General features: G+C 44.8%; 2 protein-coding genes across 7 annotated transcripts in view; one reads left to right on the top strand and one right to left on the bottom strand.

Moving 5' to 3' along the window:
• The window catches only part of CENPP (centromere protein P), a 245,062-nt gene that overhangs the window by 49,681 nt on the left and 172,695 nt on the right, over positions 1-22,686 (bottom strand). The gene's annotated exons all lie outside the window — the stretch shown is intronic.
• Positions 1-22,686, top strand: part of ECM2 (extracellular matrix protein 2) — a 33,292-nt gene that overhangs the window by 1,278 nt on the left and 9,328 nt on the right. The window contains exons 2-6 of one of the 3 annotated variants that reach the window (XM_026519123.4): positions 12,984-13,293; positions 15,011-15,199; positions 17,204-17,773; positions 19,667-19,782; positions 21,192-21,327. In XM_026519123.4, the coding sequence (XP_026374908.1) occupies positions 13,008-13,293; positions 15,011-15,199; positions 17,204-17,773; positions 19,667-19,782; positions 21,192-21,327 (1,297 nt within the window). In that variant the 5' untranslated portion in view covers positions 12,984-13,007. Of the gene's footprint in view, positions 1-12,983; positions 13,294-15,010; positions 15,200-17,200; positions 17,774-19,666; positions 19,783-21,191; positions 21,328-22,686 lie in introns of all 3 variants that reach the window. The other 2 variants (XM_048218315.2, XM_026519125.4) reach the window with 2 other exon arrangements.

Raw genomic sequence — 22,686 nt, 5'->3', positions numbered from 1 at the left:
CTCCATCAGAGCCCACATCCCCGCCACTCAGCACATGCTGCCCCCACCCTGGCTTGCGGCAAAACTTCTCACCCTGCTTCTTCCCCTGCTGCCATTGCGGCTCCCTGCCAACCCATCTGCTCGCTCTCTGAATCGACTTTTATAATGTCAACTGCCTGTCGGCTGAGGGGTTTGCTCCTCTCATACCTTTTGCATGTTATGATGACATAAATTTGTTCTAATGTAGTTTCATTTCAATGACCATGAGCAGAGGTTTTGAAGAGTAGTTAATGCGCATATACGCTAAACAAAAGTTTGCATGCTGAGGTTAGCGGACAAGGACAACACCTCAGAGGCTGCTGTTTGTGGAGCTGAAGTGAGGTGGTGGCGGGTCAGAGCTCGTTCCATGTACAACCGGCCTGGGGAGGAGGACGCTGGCGGATGAAATTAAAAAGAACTAGTGACATTCCAGAGGACACACCGAGCTGACAGTGCACCCTCTCCTCTGACCACATCCTAGAAGTAACAGAAGATCTCTTGCAAATAAAGACCCAGTGTGCACAGCTGCACTAGGAGATGAGAAGGGGAGGGGCTCCTGGCCAGACAGACCCCGGAGGAGCCCCTCAGAGACCAGGGAGCAGCCTGAGAAAGAGACTGAGTAAAGGAGAGCTTGTGTGGAAAAGCAAGTCGTCATTAGGTTAAAAGATCTCAAGGATAAATTAAAAAAACAAAAACAAAACAAAATGTAAGCAAGCCTACACATTATAGCAAAACTTCAATATTAAAGATGAGTTGAAAACTGAAAACAACTTCCACAGAAAGAGGGAAAAAAAGATTTCTTACAAAGAGGTGAGAGTCACATTTAAGTTAGACTTTTTATCAGTAACACCAGCAAATGTACAACAGCTAAGGTTTTGGAGGAAAACAATTTTGAAATCATTATTCTATTTCCAACTAAACAATGGTATTTTCCAATGTACGATCCTTTGAGAGAAAGAGGCTATCCTTCAGCAGAAACAGAAGTAATCAGAGGGAACTCCCGGTTCTGATAATGCAGACTGGGCACTCCAGAGCAGCAGCTGCTGAGAATGATTAGAGGAGAAGAGCAAGACTAATATTTGGGATAGAACTGAAACCAAATAGGTTTTGAACAGCTTTTCTTCTTTTTTTTTTTTTAAACATTTTATTTATTTATTTGACAGAGATAGAGACAGCCAGCGAGAGAGGGAACACAAGCAGGGGGAGTGGGAGAGGAAGAAGCAGGCTCATTGCGGAGGAGCCTGATGTGGGGCTCGATCCCATAATGCCGGGATCACGCCCTGAGCCAAAGGCAGACGCTTAACCGCTGTGCCACCCAGGCGCCCCTGAACAGCTTTTCTTCTGAAGGCATCTAGAAGGAGTGTCCACAAGAGGCAACAGCAAATTTCTTTGTTTTAAAACAGCCTCAGGAGGCAAGAGAGAAATAAAACTCTAGCAACTAGGGCGCCTGGGTGGGCTGAGCATCCAACTCTTGATTTCAGCTCAGGTCATGATCTCAAGGCTGTGGGATCGAGCCCTGTCAGGCTCTGCACTCGGCGGGGAGTCTGAGATTCTCTCTCTCCTTCTGCTCTTCTCCACCACCCTGCACTCCCATGTGCGTGCTCTCTCTCTCTCAAATAAATAAGTGAAATATTTAAAAACAAATAAAATGAAACAAACAAACAAACAAACAAACAAACAAACAAACCCATCTAGGAACAGGACCATGCCAGCAGCAGGGTGAAGGGAGGGTGATGTGAAGTCCCCAGGCTCTGGTGTGGGACCCAGTGTAATTAGTAATTAGGTACAGTGAGGCTCAGCTTCAGACCACTCAGTCTATAACTGGTAGTGCTTAACCTCATGCCCAGAGCAGACGTAAACCCTTCTGGGATAAAGAATGTATCGTCCAAGTCTTCAAAGTATTTTCCTAATTGTCATTATACAACATCTGGTGCTCAAAGAAAAGCCATCAGGCATACAAAGAAACAGAACAACATGGCCACAACCCCAGGGAAGTAAAAGACAATAGAAATAGGGTCCAGAAAATGGGAGCCTTCAGATACAGACTTTAAGAAAAATGTGATTAAGATGTTCAAAAGTGAAAGACAAGACTGAAACTTTCAGTAGAGGATCAGAAACAATGAAAAGAACTCACTGAAAACTCAAGAACTAAAACCCACAATAACAGAATCAAGAGAGTCAATGGATGGATTTGCTGCTGGAGAGATAGTGAATTGGGATAGAGGTTCAAAGAATGACCAGGATAACTCATGGAGTGACAGGGGTGCAGATGACGAGACAGAGCAGACACAGTGAGAAGGCCGTCACTCCTGCAGGTGTGTCTCTGAACAGAAACAGGACAGAAGTGGGAAAGTATTAGGTGGAAAGATAAGGGCTGACAAGTCTCCAAATTTAATGAACATGAGGCCATAGATTGAAGAAATGCTGTAAGTCCCTAAGAGGATAAAAACAAGAAAATCCTATCTCTGTACAATAGAGCAAAACAGCTGGAAACCAAAGCCAAAGACAACTTCTCAAAAGCAGCCAGAAAAAAAAAGCTACTTTTAAAGGAGAAATAATCAGGTTGGCAGATGACTATTCAATCAAAACTAAGGAACAAGATGTTGGAATGAAACCTTCAAAATGCTGACACAAAACACTTGTCAACCTACAATTCCGTGTCGAGCAAACACATTCTTTCAGAAAGACATAATACTGAAATCTCTTCGGATACATGGAAAAAAAGAACTGTCACCAATAGCCCTGCATTAAAGCTAAACACTAAACACTAAAAAGTGTTCTTCAGTCAGAAGGAACACAACCCTGACACAAGACTGACAGTGTGGGACAGAAGGAGCAGACACAAAAGGATAAACGACTAGGTGATTCGAAAGCAGTGGTTCTCAGCTGGGGCAGGATGAACCCCGCCGTCCCCAGGATACATCTGGTAATGTGTGAAGACATTTCTGTTTGTCATAATTGAGGGGAAGGTGCTGGTTACATCTACAGAGCAGAGGCCACGGGTCCTACTAAATATGCAAAGGCCAGCCCCCCCTCCAAAGAATTATCTAACCCCAACGTTAATAGTGCTAAGGCTGAGAGAGCCTGACCTAAGTGAACAATCATCATCATCATCATCTACTGAGGACTTAAAATATATGAAGAATTAATATGATGGACCCGGCACTTGTGCTGGGATGAGGTGACTGGAGGTGCAGCTGGCCCTTGCATCGTCCAGGAAGAGGAAAGGTACTAGTTTATATTTACATTAAGACTTGGTAAGTTGAGATGTATGTGGTAATCTCTACAAAGGGCAGAAGAGTAAAAAGTGTAAATTAGTAATAGAATAAAAACCCAGTAATCGGGGCGCCTGGGTGGCACAGCGGTTAAGCGTCTGCCTTCGGCTCAGGGCGTGATCCCGGCGTTATGGGATCGAGCCCCACATCAGGCTCCTCCACTATGAGCCTGCTTCTTCCTCTCCCACTCCCCCTGCTTGTGTTCCCTCTCTCGCTGGCTGTCTCTATCCTGTCGAATAAATAAATAAAATCTTTAAAAAAAAAAACCAATAAACAAAAAACCCAGTAATCAATTTTAAAAAGCAAGCAAGAATGAAAACAACAACAACAAAAAGAAACAACAAACAAACCACAGAACAGGCAGGACAAATAGAAAGCAAATAGTCAGAAAATAGATTTAAATCTAAACATGTCAAGTATTACATTAAATAGAAGTAGACTGAATGTTCCAATGAAAAGACAAAAATTGTCAGATTGTATTAAAAAAACTGCATATGCTAATAGAAAGTATATTGAAAATATAAGACTATAGTAAAATTGACAGTAAAATGATGCAAAAATTTTATCAAGCAGATGTGTATGGAAAGAAAGCATCTATATTACCAGACAAAATAGATCTTATGAGAAAAAGACTACTAGAGATATAAAAAGTACCTAATGATAAAAGCACAAGATATAATAATTCTAGTTTGGAATATACCTACAACATAGTCTCAAAATATATTAATAAACATGACTAAATGACTTATACATATTAAGCTAAATCAAAAAATAAACCCAAGGGTTAATAGAGTTTGAAAACAAAGGAGACTCTATTATTATATAATTTTTAAAGTGAGAATTAAAACTAAGAACAAAAAAATACTTCCAAAAGATATATATATGCAAAAGAATATTTATAATAGTGAAAAACTGGCAAATAATTTAAATATCCATCACCAAATTGTTTGTTAAATAACTAATGGAATGAAAACACAGCAGACAAACCAGATGGATTTATCTATATTGACATATATGTCCACAATTTATTAATGAGTGAAAGGAAAAATAATGGCATAAGATATAGTGAACAATTCTATTTGTTCAAATATATATGTTTGCTTATGTATAGAGGGTCAAAAAATGGACTAGAGAGTGGAAAACTAGGGCCTGCAGGCCAAATTCTGTTCTTTTTAAACAAAGTACCACTGGAACACAGTCTTGTGCATCTGTTTACTTAGTGCCTGGAGCTACTTTGGGCTATAACAGCAAAGCGGAGTAGTTTCAACAGACTGTCGGACCTCAAAGCCTAAATATTTACCTTCTGAATCTTGAAGAAAAAGCATGCCTACCCTTGTACCAAACTATGAGTTATGGTTAAGGCAACATATCTTTTCTGCCTTATAAACATATGCATCATTTTGAGTTTTTAAAACATATATACTACTTTAACAAATTTAAACATCTTAAGAACCGCTGATAAAAAAGATTATAAACTCTGAAGAGAGAAAACTGTGTGAACATGGCTTGTATCTTTGTTTTTTAATTTTTTAAAAAGTTTATTTAAGTAATCTCTACCCCAACATGGGGTTTGAACTCATGACCCCGAGCCGAGATCAAGAGTTGCATATTCTTCTGAATGAGCCAGCCAGGTGCCCCCACGGTTTGTATCTTTAAATCTCTTTTGGGCTTTCCTGTGGACAACAAACTGGAACCCCCCTTAGGAAGACCTTGCTGATGGCGCTGCCCGAGCACCGCAGACAGAGTCCGCCAGTAGCGGGAAGGATGCGCCGCAAGTCTGAGCCGTCCACAGCGGAGCACTGTTATAAACGGCCAGGGTTGCTAAGAAACAAAGCTTCACCTGAGGACAACAGAATACAAACTGGAAGTAGGATCAAGGAACACTCAGTTCTGGCCACAGGAGCATATGAGACTTGGAAACAGAGCAAACGAAAACAGCACCTGAGAGTTAGGAGAAAACCTTGGGAAAGAGATCACCGTATGGAAATGGTTTGTTCATAAGTTATCACTAAAAGACCCCACCTAGTTATAATTCATTCAGTTTTGCCTGAAAGCAGCATGCGACTGTCTTATTAAAAACCTCTATCTGTTCCTCTAAACCAGGGCTTCTCCATCTAGACACTTCTGAAGTGGTGGGCCCGCTGGTCCCTTGTCGCCGTGGGCGGTCCTGGGCTCTGTAAGACATCCAGCAGCACCCAGGCCCCCACACATGGGGAGTCGGGAGCGTCCCTCCCAACGGTGACTAGTGAGGAGAGTCCAGACCCTGCCAAATGTCCCCAGGGGCAAAACTGTCCCTGGCTGAGAAGCATGGCTTTCAGTGGTGGGCAGGCAAACTTGGCCTGCAAAGTATTTAGCTTTTGCAGGCCGTGTGTTAGCATCTGTTGAAGCAACCCAACCACGCCCTTTACTGGAAAAGTCGCCGAAAGTGGTACACAGATAAACGAGCGTGGCTGCTCCAGTAAAACTTTACGTATGAATATTGAAATTTTAACTTCATATGAGCTGTCATGAATTCTTCTTCTTGTTTTAAATCTTAAAACCATTTAAAAACATAAAAGCCACTTTAGCTTGTAGGCTGTATTTAAAAACAAGCAGCAGATGACTCCGTTTGGACTCCAGTCTTCAATTTCCTGACCATTGATCTAACCTGTCAACCCCACAGCCTGGTCCCCAAGGTCGCCATGATGGGACTCCACCTCTGAGGAAAGTGTGAGACCATACAACCCGCTAAGAGGTTCACACCAGCGACGATTTTGTTCATTATGGGACTTAGATGTGTGATTCCAAATAGCCACCGTCTTACCCGGACATCAAGGTGGTGAGGACTGTTGAAAATTAAAGTGCACTTATTTAAGTGTACCTGTAAAACCGTAACCACAATCAAGAAAATGAATATATCCACCATCCCCGAAAGCTCCCATGACCCTTGGTGATCTCCCACACATGCTGGACTGCCAAACCCTGTCCCTGCCTTGAGGCAACCACTGATACACTTTCCCTATAGAAGAGTTTGTGCTCGCCACAAACGGAATTGTGTGTATCTCCTTTTGTGTAAGACGTTTTTTTCAACATAATTATTCTGAGACTCACCCCCTGTTGTTGTTCCATGGTGCTCCACTGTCTGGATATATCACCATTTGTTTATCCACTAACATGCTACTGGACATTTGGACGTCTAGCACATAGCAAGCTGCCATGAACATGCACACAGAAGTCTGTGTGTGGACATTTGTTTTCATTTCTCTTGGGTGAATATCTACCAGCAGAATGGCTGGGTAAATGGTAGGTGGACACTGAACTTCTGAAGAAACTGCCAAACCGTTTTCCGAAAGTGTTCATGCGGTTTTGCACGCCCAACAGCATTGCCTGAGAACTCCAGTCACTCCACCTACTTGTCCGCACCCACTTCCAGCCGTTCCAGCAGATGTGTACTGCTATCTCACTGCGGTTTTAATCTGCATTTCCCTAATGACTAATGATTTTGAACACCGTCTCGTGCGCTTGTTTGCCATTTGTGTATCTTCTTAGGGGATGTGTGTTCAAAACGTTGGGCTTTTAAAAACTGGGTTTTCTTTTCACGATTGAATTTAAGACTTCTTTATTCTTGATACAAGTCTCTTCTTGAATATATTATTTTGCAAACATTTTTCCAAGTATGTGGCATTTTCCTATTGTTAACAGTGTCTTGAAGAGAAAAAGCTTTCAATTTTGATGAAGTCCAATTAAAAAAATATATTTCTTGTTTTTTATTGCTGTTAAATCCAAGGTCACCAGAATTTTCCCAATGTTCCCTTCTACACGTTTCACACTTTCTGCTCTTATACTCATCTATGATTGATTTTCTGTATGTACATGACTATACACTTACTCCAGTACCACGTGCTGAAAAGATCGCCCTTCCTGCATTAGATCGCTTTGGCATCACCGCTGAAAACCAACTGCCCATGCAGGTGTGGTCTCCTTCGGAACCCTCTACTCTGTCTCACTGATGGACTTGTCTATCTCAACAGCAGCATCACACTATCGGTACTGCCCACCTTTATAGTAAGTGTTGACATCAGGTAGTGCTAGCCCTCCAAATCTGTTCCTCTCTCTTCTAAAGCTGCTTTGGCTATTCTAGGCTCTTTACATTTCCATAGAAATTTTAGAATCACCTTCCCATTAAAAAAAAAAAAAAGCCTGCTGGAATTTTGACCAGGTTTGTGACAAATCTATAGATTAACTTTACAGAATTGAGAAATTAAACCTGACCTATATCCTGTATCATCTGACCTATATCCACTGTACGTATACCCTATATAGTTCTTTTCCCACTTACCTCAGCAACACTTCATAGTTTTCAGGGCTGCAATCTTTTTTTTTTTTTCAAGATTTTATTTATTTATTTGACAGAGAGAGAGGCAGCCAGTGAGAGAGGGAACACAAGCAGGGGGAGTGGGAGAGGAAGAAGCAGGCTCCCAGCAGAGCAGGGAGCCCGATGCGGGGCTCGATCCCAGAACGCTGGGATCAGGCCCTGAGCCGAAGGCAGACGCTTAACGACTGAGCCACCCAGGCGCCCCTCAGGGCCTCAATCTTATACATCTTTTGTCAGAAGTATCTTTAAGTATTTCACATTTTTATGCCTTTAGAGACAGTGTTGTATTTTTAATTTTCTTATTGCTGTTAGCATACAGAAATAATCCTGATTTTTGTATATTAATCTTACATACATCAATTTCTTTTCCAGTCTGGATGCATTTTGTTTCTTGGTCTTACATTACTATACTGACTAGAACATCCAATAAAATATTGACTAGAAACAGTGAGACCAGACATCCTTCATCGTTCCTGATCTTAAGGGGAAAACATTGTATTTCAAAATTAAGCACAGTGTTAGCGATAAGTTTTTTATATATGACAATTATCAGATTTAGGTTCACAGCAAGTGACAACTGACAAAACTACACTGACACATCACTAAGTCCACAAACTACATTACAGTTCACTCTTGGTGGTGTACGTTCTATGGATTTGGACAAATGTGGAACCACAGGTATCCATCTTTACAGGGTTATGCAGAGTATTCCCACTGCCCTAAAAATCCTCTGGGCTTCATCTATACATTCTTCCCCCTGGCACCAATCCCTGGCAGCAACTGACCTTTTAGTGTCTCTACAGTTTTGCCTTTTCCAGAATGTCACAGAGTTGGAATATTACAGTATTTTCAGACTGGCCTCTTTCACCTAGTAATGTGCATTTATTTCTTCCATGTCTTTTCATGGCCTAGTAGCCCATTTCTCTTTTGTGCTGAATAGTAGTCCCTTGTGTGGATGGACCACTGTTTATCCATCCACCTACTGAAGGACATCTTGGTTGTTTCCAAGTTTGTCGTAAACATCAGTGTGCAGGACTTTGTGTGGACATGTTTTCAGCTCCTTTGGGTAAATACTAAGGAGCATGACTGCTGGGTTATGTGGTAAGAGTGTGTTTTGTTTCTAAGAAACTGGCGAACTATCTTCCAAAGTGGCTGTGCCAGTCTGCATTCCCTCTAGCCATGAATGTGAGTTCCTGCTGCTCCACAACCTTCTTGGCATTTGGTGTTGTCATTGTTTTTGATTTTGGCCATTCTAATAGATGTGCAGTGGCATTGCACTGTTTTTGGTGTTTTTTTTTTGTTTGTTGTTTTTGAGAGAGAGAGAGAGAGAGAAAGAGCAAGTAGGAGGGAGGGGCGGATGGAGAGAGAGAAAGAATCTCAAACAGGCTCTATGCTCAGCATGGAGCCTGACTTGGGGCTTGATCTCACAACCTGGAGATCTTGACCTGAGACAAAACCAAGAGGTGGCTGCCCAACCGATGGAGCCACTCAGGCATCCCATCTCAGTGTTTTAACCTACAATCTACTATTTTTTTTTAAAGATTATTTATTTATTTATTTATTTGACAGAGATAGAGACAGCCAGCGAGAGAGGGAACACAAGCAGGGGGAGTGGGAGAGGAAGAAGCAGGCTCATAGTGGAGGAGCCTGACGTGGGGCTCGATCCCGCAATGCCGGGATCACGCCCTGAGCCGAAGGCAGATGCTTAACCGCTGTGCCACCCAGGCGCCCCTATCTGTCTACTATTTTTAAAATCAGTGCCTGAGACAGGAGAGCAGAAATTGTGGATGATGACTGTAGATTTCTCTTCTCCACAGTTCCACCTGTTCCTTCATGCTCTTTGGAAGCTGTACTATTCAGCGTATTAAGGTTTGAGACTATTTTGCCTTCGTGAAGAACAGACCCCTGTACCATTACACAATGGCTCTCTTCATGCTTGGCAATGTGCTTCTCTATCTTATCTACTTCATCTTATGTTAATATAGACACTTCTCTTGTGATTAGTGTTACCATGATACAAATTCTCCCATCCTTTTAATTTTAACCCATTTGCATCTTTATATTTAGCATGAGTTTCTTACAGGCAGCAAATAGTTGGATCGTGCTTTTAAGAAAAATCTAATCTGGGGGACACCTGGGTGGCTTAGTCAGTTAAGTGCCTGCCTTCAGCTCAGGTCATGATCCCTGCTCCGTGGGGAGCCTGCTTCTCCCTCTCCTTCTGTCTGCCGCTCCCCGCGCTTGTGCTCTCTGTCAAATAAATAAAATATAAAGAATCTAATCTGACAGCCTCTGCTTTTCATTTATTTTTATTTTTTTTAAAAGATTTTATTTATTTATTTGACAGAGATAGAGACAGCCAGCGAGAGAGGGAACACAAGCAGGGGGAGTGGGAGAGGAAGAAGCAGGCTCATAGCAGAGGAGCCTGATGTGGGGCTCGATCCCATAACGCCGGGATCACGCCCTGAGCCAAAGGCAGACGCTTAACCGCTGTACCACCCAGGCGCCCCCAGCCTCTGCTTTTTAATTGTGGCATTTAACCAATTTACACTTAATGTGATTTATATAAATACATTTTGGATTATTTTTATTATTGTATTTGATCTACATTATGGCCTTACTTGCTGTAATTCTTCTTTTGTTTAGTGGCTATCTTAGGGCTTCAAGCGTGCATCTTTAACTTATTACAGCTTATCTTCAAGTGACGTTATTCCACTTCATAGCAAAGAACCTTTCGACAGTATGTGCACACATCTCCTCCTTCCTCCTTTATGCTTCTGTTCTCATACAATTCTACTTATGTTATAACCCCAAAATACAGTATTATTATATGAACACAATCTTTATGGACCACTTTTCCCACGCGTTTGTGTGCCTGCTAAGTTTTCTCCAGATTCCCAACTGCCCATTGGGTGCTCTGGAACACGGTCACATGATGGCATGCAGTTTGATCTTTCAGAGATGCTTGATGCTCAGTTTTGTTAAACGGGACCAGAGCAGCCATTAGTCTGGGGGGGACTGTTTCCCTTGCTGTGCCAGTGCCCTTTTGAACACTCCGCCTGATGCCCTGTGAAGTACAGGTTTCCCCCTCTGACTGGCGGGCACCCAAACTCTGGCCAGCCTTTTACAAGCCCCAGGCATTTTCCCTTTTGTTCTTTACAGTAGTTCTTTCTGCCGTGTCAAGAAGTTTCACTCACACAGACAGGCTAATCAGGACTCAGCTGAAGACTTGAGGTCTCTGGAAGGCTTTGCAGGGCAGCTCTCCTCTCTGCCCTGCAAACGCTCCCCTCCCTGGAATCCCAAGGGATTTTCAACTCAGGGAAACCAGAACTCTGGCAGAGTCCCCTGCCTGAGCGGCAGCGTGGAAAAAAACGGCCTCAGGCTGCGTGTGAGACCAGTCACAGGGCTCACCTTGGACTTACCTCTCCCCCGCCCCGGGATCAAGGTCTTGAGCTACTTCATGCCTAAGGTTTGAAAAAAATGCAGCTTCATGTTTTTGTCCTAATTTCAAGTAATCTCGGGTGGGGGCTCTGTTACTCCATTTTGGCTAGAAGCAGAAGTCAGATTTGAGTTTTTCACAAAACTGCTATAATGGCTGTTGGGTTTTCTATGAAGTGACCATGCACTGACTTCGAGCTTCTCCAGGAGTTGCTGCTCCTTGGAGCCACTCTGGTCACTAACTGTGTAACTGGAGGGAATGTCAGCCACAGGGAAGGCAACCCCACAGGGAGTGCTCAAGTTCTGGGCCTTCTGGTGATGTACACACGGGAGAATGTCAAAAATAGGTCTGGAAGTGACATCTGTACTTAGGCGAAGACCCATGGTGGCAACCCTGTGTTTGCGACAACCACTGTGAGTTTCTGCTGACAGAAGTCACAGTATTTGGCTAGACTGACAATGATCACCCCCAGGTCCTACACATTTGGGGGGTGAGCCCTGTGGCATGAGGAGGGCCTCGCCTCACCCCCCCAGTACATGATTTTCTATTCAGATGCCCTTTGGGTTTCCTACAAGCTGCCCACAGGTTTCGAAGCAGACCTGTACTGTAGTAGCATCTGACGTCAGTAGAGCACTTTATTTCATGCAGAAAGGTTGAACACCATGCTTACAGGGTCTCTTGTCTATTTCCTAAGGTCCCAGCAAGATTGCCAGGTTCATAGTCTACAGCCACGTTTTTGGCCCTTTGAGCTTTCAAAATCCCTCCTTTGCAGCTTGGAATTTTAAAATTCTGTACATAGCATCAATTTAAACCTTTACCATTCCTTCCAGGGTGATGTTTTCTGAAATGTAACAGTTTTGTTCTGACAGAGGTGAGCAAAGCAGTCTGTGAGGAGTGGGGTAAATCTCATCACCAAGTCAGGCTCCCACTGTAGCCGATGATCCTGGGTCCTCAGCATCCCTGAGGTTTCAGATTCTCCCCCACACACCCTGGCTCCATCTTGGGGTACTGAAAGCAAGGGACCCTGAATGAAGAACAGAGGGGACAGACAGATGCCAGGCAGGGGCAAGGAGGAGACACAGGCTCTCAGCTTAGAGGGCAATGGATGCCACAAAGACCTTCCTTGCAGGGCTAACCACAGGCCAAAGTGTGTGGCCAGGTGAATCCTTCAACCAGCCCCTACAATCAATCACCTTGTGGAGGGTTTCTCTTTACTTTCTGTGCTACCTGACATTATAGGGCCTGGACAAACGTGTCTGATCACAGTGCCACAATCACACGTAGTCTTTATCACCAGGACGACAAGTATTCATTTCTTCGATGCCTTTTTCACCTTTACAGCATTGCTGTTATTTTTATCAGGCACAGTCACGCCCCCCTCTCTCCCAAAAAAGACCATTCGAAAGCCAGAGGATAGAAGAACCAAATAGCAGAGACAGGGCCATGCGTGGCCTGAGTCAGAGGATGACCTGGCGCACAGGTAGAGCGATCCCGGGGATCCTCCGAGGACACAGCACAGCAGTCTGGAGAGGGCTCAGCCAGCCACGGCTTAGAGGCCGACCGAGTCCAGCAAACCGTTTCATCGCTGGGGCTTTCCCGGTACACCCGTTTGTACACCACGGTCTGTGTGACTGGTAAAGCCTAGAATATTTAATATCCGGTTTTTCATAGAAAAACTTGGCTCATGCCTGTTCTGGGGATGAAGATATTAAAAGTTCTTTGATTCTGACAGAAGAATTCCACATTCTCATTTGGCAATAACACAACAGCATACAGCCCACATATGATATGTGTCATTTCTCCACAATGCTGTTGAGGCATACAAGCAATAATACGCCAATTTTCAAAGGTAAAACTTAGGCACCACTAAATCCAAAATTCTGCTTCTTTCTCACTCTAGAAATCGGATGGTGAAAAAGCAAGCATGAAGTTTGCAGGTTTGCTTTGTTTCCTTCTGCTTATCATTTTTCAAATTGATTTTGGACAAAATGAAGAAACACCCAGGAAGCATCGGAGGAAGGTATACTACAGGAGACCGAGGAAAAGCTCTTTGCCCGCCCACAGACCCAGTGGGCAGCTGGGCGTCCAGCAGGCGATGGTCACACCAGCAGCAACAATTCCCGTGCTTAACTTGGATTACAGCACAGAGGAAAAGTCTGACTCCTTTCTAAGTTTGCTGGGAGTAGAATCAAGTTATAATGTGTTACCAGGTAAGAAACCAGTAAGAGAAAGATGGGGACAAAAACAGAACCTCCATGAAGATAATTTTCCAAAGTTTTTCTTCAAGTTATTATATATATTATTATTAATATATTTTAAGTTATATTTTCAAGTTAATATATATTAAATATATTTTTCAAGTTACTACAATACCAAGATATACTACTATGTCTTTTGGTTTAGTCTACAATGATGAGTTTTGAAATAATTTAAATTTTCATTTATAGAATGTAATTATAATACAAAATTATTGGAAAACAAAAAAATAATTAGCTATCCCACAACTATATTTATAAAACCATAGTTACTATTGTGGTTTATTAATTTCTAGTCTGTTTCCTATACTGTGTATTTCAAATAATTGGATTCATAATATAGATAATATACATATTAGGTTGTAACCTGCTTTTTCATTTATAATGATACATCATCTGGGATACAGAAACAAATTATTCAGATGATTCTATGAATATATGACTATTAACTATTTTCAACCAAAAAAAATTTTTTTTAAAGATTTTATTTATTTGACAGAGAGAGGCAGCCAGCGAGAGAGGGAACACAGGCAGGGGGAGTGGGAGAGGAAGAAGCAGTTTCCCAGCGGAGAAGTCTGACGTGGGGCTCGATCCCAGGACCCTGGGATCACGCCCTGAGCCGAAGGCAGACGCTTAACGACGAGCCACCCAGGCGCCCCTCAACCAAAATTTTTTCAACCACAGTGGCATTAAGCCACTGAATTTATTTTATGCAGACAAACTACTTGGTAGGCCCAGGTGGTGAGGGGAGGGGGGTAAGGGAGGAAACGAATGTGAGAGCCCACCTCAGGGTGGAATGTGCGGACAGTGACTCATCAGACAAAGGACAGGCGTCACAAACGACACTGGGTCAGAAGGACAGCATGTCCTCTGACACTGCAACCAAGTAGGCTGTGTATGGCCGCCTTGGTGGACACACTCACCTACATGTCTACGACCCTGTACATAGAGTAATGGAGATACTTCGAACACACTTTACAAGGACGGCACTGACGACATGTGAGCTAGTGTTCAGTAACATGGTAACTCTAAAGACAGGGTCAGGTCAGTTGCAATGTCTGGCTCTGCCTCCCCCGTCCACACACTGATAAGGGTGAGACGTGGGCTCATCATCAGTGCCCTTCCTGCTCTCTGCTTTCTGGCTCCTGATGGAACCACACTGCTGTCTCTCTTCTGAATTTATGGCCGTATCATTTGCTTTGCTCAATGTAATGAGACACTCTGAGGGCTCATGTGGGATTTGCAACCTTCCGCCCCTCTGCTTTGGCCATCAGGCAGCCTGCTTGGAGATGCAGAAGCCTGCTGACTGTCCCTGTGACTATCACAAGCACAGCCCCTGTGTGCCCACATTGGACACATGGCATAGAGAAGAAATCACTGAGACTTGGGGGTGGGTTGTTCCTGCCGTGTGACTTAGTCACCCCAAGAGATACGGTACGGAGGCGCAGCTCAGAGTCAAGTTACCAGGAGGAGGTCAGTGTCAGAGGCTGAGAGCAGAGCACAAGGAATCTGCCCTGGGGTCACGTCTCTGGGGTCCATGTACCCCACGCATGAACGGACACAGAATGACACTCTTGTGTGATTCTGCCAGTTCGACTTCGCACTGTGCTCACTGTCATTCACAGGCTGACGGCCACACAAGGAATGTAATACGCCCCTGCTTCTCTTCTAGGAAAGAAGGGACACTGTCTGGTAAACGGGATGACCATGTACAACCGAGCTGTGTGGTCTCCTGAGCCATGCACTACCTGCCTCTGCTCCAATGGAAGAGTGCTTTGTGACGAGACTATGTGCCACCCTCTGACGTGCCCCCACACAGTCACGCCGGAGGGAGAGTGCTGCCCGGTCTGCTCTGACGCTGGTACAGTATTTAGCCAAAACACAGTATCCCATGTGACTTAGTCTTCAACTTCCATTGTTTTTATTTTGTTACTACCTTAAGTTTTAAATTATGGTAAACGGTCATCAAGGTACTTAGAATATTGGCACAGTGATAACAAACATAGAAGTTATTGGGGAAGATGGATGGTAGGGGCAGAAATAAAAGATCTTGGCTTCGTAGTTCCAGCTGTATCAGAATGAGACACTTGGAGCAGACCACACTGAGCACTGACGCTCGCTTTAGAGAAGCGGTGACGGAATCTACGGAGCCAACAGTCCCCCAGTGTCGTGTGAGGAAAGAGCTCTGCTTAGCTCCTCGCGAGGAGTAGCTCCCTTAATCCAACTCAGTGTGGGCACAGTTAAGACCACAAAGAAGACGAAGAACTCCTGATGAACAACGGGAGAGGGGTCTGCATCTAGAGAGAAGAAAGCCCAGTGCCCCAGCCTACCTGCACTCATTACTGCTTGGGAAATCTGGGGAAATGCAGGAGCGTGGCCCTGGAGCAATGTCTGTCTCTCGTGGGCACTGATTCCTGCAGGAAGGTCATGCCACGGGGCCTGCTGAACGTTCCCCACCCTGCTTTCGCGGCTCACACCTGAGGGACAGCTGACTCTTGAGAGGGAGGCCTAGTCAGCACCTTCTAAAATAGATACACACGTGGTAAATAATTTGATGGGAAGAAACAGAGACAGTTTCTCTTGTCTAACATTAGACAGATTGTTTTCCATGCACACAGGATAGTCTCAGGGTGGGTGCCCACGACTTTAGAATGTTGAGGAATTGCATTTTGGTTTATACAACCTATTATTTTACTAAGGTATTATGCCTTTAAAAAATGTTAGCAAATACACAGGCAAGATTCAGAAATTATCAGACATTTTTCAAAGGACTTGTAATAATCTTGAAAAGCTGTGGTTATTTTGGAAAAATAAACTTGGATGTACAGGGAGGATTTAAAATATTTCAATGTGATAGCTTTAGCTTCCTTTCCCTAATACTTTCCTATTTTCGTTTTGCATGTTCTGCCAGGGATAGGAAAAAATAACTCACTGACTTTATAATATATACTGGATTGAAATCTCAAGTAATTCCTTCAAATAGTTACATTTTCTGAGTTCATTTTCTGGGTGATTTAGATACAGCATTAAATAAAAGCAGGGCCACAACTCAGGAAATCTGCCAGTACCAGAGCTAGACCTCACTTCTGCCAGAGCTGCGGTCACTGTCAGGCTCTCCCCAACTTCTGCTAAATACACACGCAGTGAACGCCTGCCACTGGCCGTTCCACTCCCATCATCCTGGGACAACGGAAAGTCCTGTCATGCACGCCTCTGGCTTAAAACAGCATCATCGGAATCCAGGAGGCCTCCCATAAGTGTCAAGCAGTAAAAATTTAAGTTGAGAGGCTGGGAAGGAGAAAGAGGAGAACTTTCTATAATCCTGAATTTCAGAAGATGCTTTCAGGCCTATGGGGCTGAAAGAAAATCAGACAAAAATAATAATAAATCTACAAAAAAAAGCCAGTTTCACTGCCACAAGCAAGTAAAATACGTGTTTCATTTTTTTTATGTTTGATGGTGCAGATTCTTACATTATCAGTCACCCCGATTAACTGAACAGTATCTATTATAAAGGTCACACCTCATCATACTGCAATCTCACACAGGACTGCTTACCATTTTGCATCATGTGGCAATATTATTCCCTCTTTATTACCAGGTAGCAAGATATTTTAGTAAAAATAAATACTAAGGCCACAGGAAAAAACAAAAATTGCTTAAAACAAATCACATAAATCTTATAAAACAGAAATAAAATTACTTTTAAAACTACTCAAGCAAAAATTCCAAGATGCATTTCACATTTAAATTGCACTCAAATACCTGGAGGGAATAATATTTACTAACCTCACTTTCACTATGATTTTTCTTTTTACTAACGTTACACCTCGCCCCTGCCGTATCTTACCCGCGCGGCCAGCAGCCTCCCGTCCGCTGCTCAGTGGTACAGCATTAAGTGATAGAAGTGAATTTTCTGGTGATTCTTCAGAACAAAGAGAACCTACCAACTCACGTCGCAAGCAACTGCCACCTGGTCGGGTGGAAATGGACCAAGTGTTGCAAAAAGAGGAACTTCAATTTGAGGAGGAAGAAGAAAGTAAAGAAGATGAAAATGAGCAAAAGAAACAGACCCCTGGACCTGGAGAGCAGGGGAGACCTCTCAGTGAGGGGTGGAGCAGAGGAGGGGCAGATGAGAGACCCCGAGCAGAGGGGAGGCGAGCCCATCAACAAGGACACCCAGCAAGGGAGGAGGACGAGGACGAGGAGGCAGAGGAGGCAGAGGAGGACGAGGAGGAGGAGGAGGAGGAGGGCACCCTCAGAGGAGATGTGTTCAGGGTGCCCTCCAGACCCCTGGTGCCCCCTCCTCGCAGGGGCATGCCACCTCTGCCCAGCGGATGCTCCCTGTCCTACAGAACCATCAGCTGCATCAGCGCCGGCCTCACACAGATACCACTGCTAACAGCACCAGAGATAACAAGCCTGGAGCTCATTGGTAAGAGATGTGGACGTCTGTTCTGTTTTGTGCTTTACAAGTAAGTAACTCTCCTTGCCTTGTGAATGTCATATTTTAATTTCATAATAGAAGTTGATCCTAAACAGACTAACTTCACAATCTATAATCATATACATAAACTTTGTAGGAGAAATAGCATGGTTAGGTATAAAGCCAATTTCTCCAAACCAAATCATGATTTCCCACTGACTTTTTCCCTAAAGTCAGCTTCAGTGAGGTATAACTGACATTCAGTAAAACTTATTTTTAGCATGCTCTTCTCTGAGCGTTGACAGACGTGTATAGTTGCGTCACTACCCCCACAGCCAGGATACAGAATGTTTCCATCACCTCCCCACGTTCCCTCCTGCCCCTCCTTCTACCAGCCCTGGTCTCTGCTGAGGTGATGGGCCTCCAGGGTTTGGCCGTTCATGGTATGTCACCGAAGTAGGGTCACCCAGTGCAGAGTCTTTCCAGTTGGGCTTCTTGTGCTTGCCACGATGCCGTGGAGGGTCATCCGGGATGCTGCACTCATCTAGCAGGCCCTCTGCTCACCGCTGAGTGGCGTGTGCTCATGCCGATGGACCACAGGTGCCTGGTGATCCTGAAGGGCACCTGGGTTGCTTCTAGTTTGGGGCAACTGTACATACAGTTCTACAAATATCCATATACAGAGGTTTGTGTGGACCTAGTTTTCTGTTCATTAAGGTGCACGCCCAGGAGTGGAAATGCTGAATGACAGAGTAAAGGTGCATTTAGCTCCATAGGAAACCATCCCCCAGTCCCCAAAGGTGGCTGCAGCTTTCTGCTAGACGCTGCTCTGCCTCCTGTCACTTATCTTCCCCTCACTTCAGCCATTCTGGTAGGTATGGAATGGTCCAGTCCTCCTCGCCATGTTCTTATGAGGCCACTGGAAGGGTTCTGAGTGGAGGAACGGCAGGACCAGGTGTGTGTGTGTGAGGCTGGCTCACGGGGACCCTGCGTGTGCATCCATCTGGGAGATAAAACCCACACCCCAGGACGACCTGAAGACACAGGGCTGAGAGAATCTGAATGGGGTTTCAGGCATGTCGCAGGGGCAATCACAGAAATAAACTATCAGAGAAATAATAAATAAATGACCTTATAAATACACACTCAATAGGCCAAGTCTGACGCCTTGGTTCAGGACGGCCAGTCTGTGCTAGGACACCACGTTCACATGACCCCGTAGGGAAGTCTCATGCTCAGAGGCCTACACCCCAGCAATGTCCCCTCTGCCACAGCCGGTGTGTCAGCTGTGCCCTGTTCAGTCACACTACCGTGGTTTTGAGATGGTCACCATATGGTGTCTATAGCACTCACTATTTCTGGTGAGCTTACGTTGTGGGTTTAAAAGCATCAACTACTGCACTTAACCAAATGTGAAAACAAAATCCCATAAATTTAAAGCATGTAGGAAGTTGTTCAGATGGAAGCCACACAATTATAACACCTGAGCTCCTGGTTTAGAGAAGGAAATTTCAGAAGGGTAGGTGATAGGACAGGATTTCTGGTCCAGGGTCTAGGACATGTCAATGGGAAAACCAGTTTCTATGTAAGCTTCCGGAAACACATCTCTGTTATAAAATGCATACTGCTAACAGAATTGTCTAGTGAACCACATTCTAGCTGTTCTCACAGCAGCTTCACCTGAAACAGGACGGCCTCGAGCACAGCTAGTCCTTCAAGTAGAGGTTCTGGCCCCAGGCTGGTGTTTCCTGCACATGCATTTGCTTATACAGATGCTGTCCTAGTTATGAGTATTGCTTTCTCCTCTGGGTAGAGCTTCCTTGCTATCTATGTATGTTCATGAACACACGTATGTTCCCGTGTGTGCATGGGGGCCCAAACTGCAACTGCTGTGTTTTCTAGGCAATTCCATCACTGACATTCCTGACGGAGCATTCAATGGACTGCCAAATTTGGAAAGGCTCGATCTGAGCAACAACAACATCACCTCCCCAGGCACAGGTCCAAAAGCATTCAAGGTAAAGATACGCTCGGCGTGAGGAAGCATCCCCTTGGACAGTTCTGTGCTGGCGGCAGGGCAGGGAGAGAAAGGGACAGTCTGTAGCCTCCTCCTAAGTCAAGAAAGTTTCCCCTCTGACGTTCCTAAACTCTTCAAGTTTTACCTTGATTCCAGTCTGTTGTTTTACGTGATTCTAGCTTGTTTTTCTAGCTTTACCCTTACAGCACCTACAACAGCAAAATGACAAAACCAATGTTTGAACTTATGGAGCAGTTTCTCCCCAAGCAGCTGAAAATATGTTGAAATATGTGGGCTCTTAGTACATGAGGTATTTCCAGGAATAAAGGAGAGCTTATCTGGAAACTCTTGTTAACATTTTCAGGCCAGAAAGAGCTTCGTTATTTTGTGCCGAGGGCAAGACCTGATGATCATGTGAGCAGGAGGGGTTCTGGAAACACAAGCGGACTCAGATGAAAACTAGCACAGGGAATGGTGGGGAAGACAAGGGAGAGAGAGGCAGCAAACAGCATAGAATAAGCCCCTGCAAGACTTGGGTGTGACTAAAATATTTTCTAAAAAGCAGAAAAGACGACAGGATCAAGGAGTTTCAGAGAAGCAAAGGTAGAAGCAAGAAAGGAAGGGTCTGGGTGTGTAAACAAACACACTCGTGTGTCCTTTTGAGAAGCCCACTGAAACCTACTACATCCCACTAGGCCAAACTTTACCCCTGCATTCAAGTCGCAGACGTGTCCTTGTCATACGACAGCTGGGACTCACGCATTTCCTGTGTTTGATCAGAAAGAAAGACACACAGGAGAGTGTCTCCTTTTCTTGTTTTGGGATCCCCTGTCCCATTCCCAAGTCTGATTCAGTGCCTGAGGTGAATCATCTGTGCAGCGCTCCAGTCTGGTGGGGCAGGCGTTCGGGCCGAGGAGCACACAGCTGCAAACGTGGGCGTGCTTCCACCAGTCAGACTGTGCGGATGCCACAGAGGAACAGCGAGTGGTATTTGCAGCACGCCATTCTGAAGCGGTTCCGCAATCATCAGTGCTCTTTTAGGGCCGTTTCTACTAGTCTAATGACAAAACTGAGGTGTACACGTACACGGTAAGGATTCAAACTGCTGATTTCATTGCCAGCATCCATGACACATTCAGATTCCGCAGTAGCCTTCTGTCTACTGCTGAGAAGGTGGACGCCTAAGATCTAGCAAAATAGGAGCGGTCCAGTGGTGACAGGAGCTTTCTCTCGCTCAGTAAAGCCGCAGCAGGGAAATGGGGGAGCGGCGGGAGAACATGCAGCTTCCCATGGGCCCAAGTCAGAGCACGCAGGTTTGTAAGGTTAAGTCACGACTGCACTTTGACCCCTGAAGATGCACGATGTGTCTGTGACCATGTGAAAAGGTAATTTTGAGATTTGCTTTTCAAGGTTCTGAAGAAGCTAATTCGCCTGAATATGGATGGAAACAATCTGGCAGAGATTCCTTCAGAACTACCGTCTGCATTAGAAGAACTTAAGATCAACGAGAACAGACTGCAGGCGATCAATGAAGAAAGCTTATCAGGTATTTAACTTTTAGTTCATATGTGTCCTATTCTAGCCTTTCTTCTGCGGTCGTGTGGGAGCTTTATGGGCACTACAGCCATACGGAGAGCTGGCGAGTTTTTTAGGCCACTTTACCCTTTAAGTTCATGAAATTTATTTTCTCCTTTTGTGGTTGACTCTGGACCAAACTGAACTGAAGCTGTCATATCGTGAACTAGGCACAAAAGATGCAGCACTACGTTAGCTTTTCCTAAACACTAGCCAGGGTCTGTGGTGGGATTACATCTCCTTCCAGAGACAGCTAATGTTTCCTTCCCCGTTCCCAGCAGTCTAGCAGCGCCTGAGGCGCGGTGTCCAATACTTTCTACCTATTTGATTTGAAATATTTTTATGTTAATGTCGATAACTCAAGCCTAAAAAGGAATTAAACCATTTCATTATTTGCTTTTCACTCCGAAAAAACTTCATAGGAACAAAACACTTCTGGTGATGGGAAAAAACACAATACCACCAAGAATTGCCAAGTCTGAAAATTACAGAGTTATGGAAATATTCTATTTCCAGATGGACTGCAGGGTACACATGAAAAACATCAACAAACACAAATGGTGATGGGCTTTGTCATATGGAAAAGACATCAGAAAGTCTTTTTTAACTGCCAGGGGAAGCAGGGCCAAAGGAACATGTAGACCAGCGCCCTAGTGGGCTGCATGTGAACCGCACGTGAGGTCACCTTTCTGGCTGCATTCTCAAGATGACGTGTTACACAACAGAAGCCCCTACTCGGAAGGTGTGCGCACACATTCCTGGCAGCTGCTTCTCCACACACTCCCTCCCTCCCTCCCCTGCTGTCCCCCACAGTCCAAGCACCATGGAGGCTTTGGCCATGAGGAGGGGCTCAGGTCACTGTGCCAGAGAGCCTCGACACTGTGCTGAGCCCACTGCCTGGAGGGTCGAGCAGCTGGCAGCAGGCAAGGTGCACCCGCGCGCAGCTGCCACCACTGCTGGGACGCTGCTCTTTCTGCACGGAAGCCCCTGGCTTGGCCCTCAGGGGCCTGCTGCTCTCCCTGTGCTTTTGTGACAGGTCTTCACACATGACCCTTCACGTTACAGACAGTCCCAGACAAGTGGGGAGGAAGGGAGCTCCAGGGAGAGAAACAGCATGCGCAAAGGTGTGCAGAAACAGGAGGATCCCGATGCTGCGGGCAGTGCTCATGGCTGGCCCCCACTCTGGGCACGCAGGGACCACGCTCTCCCGTGTCCATGACCTGCCATGTTGCTCCCCGCCCCACAATGGGAAGGACTTCCTACCAGCTTCCTGCGTATAAACCCTTGTTCTACTGCATCTGACCTACAGCTTCTCTAGCTCCGCCCTGTC

The sequence above is a fragment of the Ursus arctos genome, unplaced genomic scaffold, assembly GCF_023065955.2.
Source record: "Ursus arctos isolate Adak ecotype North America unplaced genomic scaffold, UrsArc2.0 scaffold_33, whole genome shotgun sequence".
In the NCBI taxonomy this organism is placed as follows: Eukaryota; Metazoa; Chordata; class Mammalia; order Carnivora; family Ursidae; genus Ursus; species Ursus arctos.
This window is presented reverse-complemented; position numbering and strand designations above follow the sequence as displayed.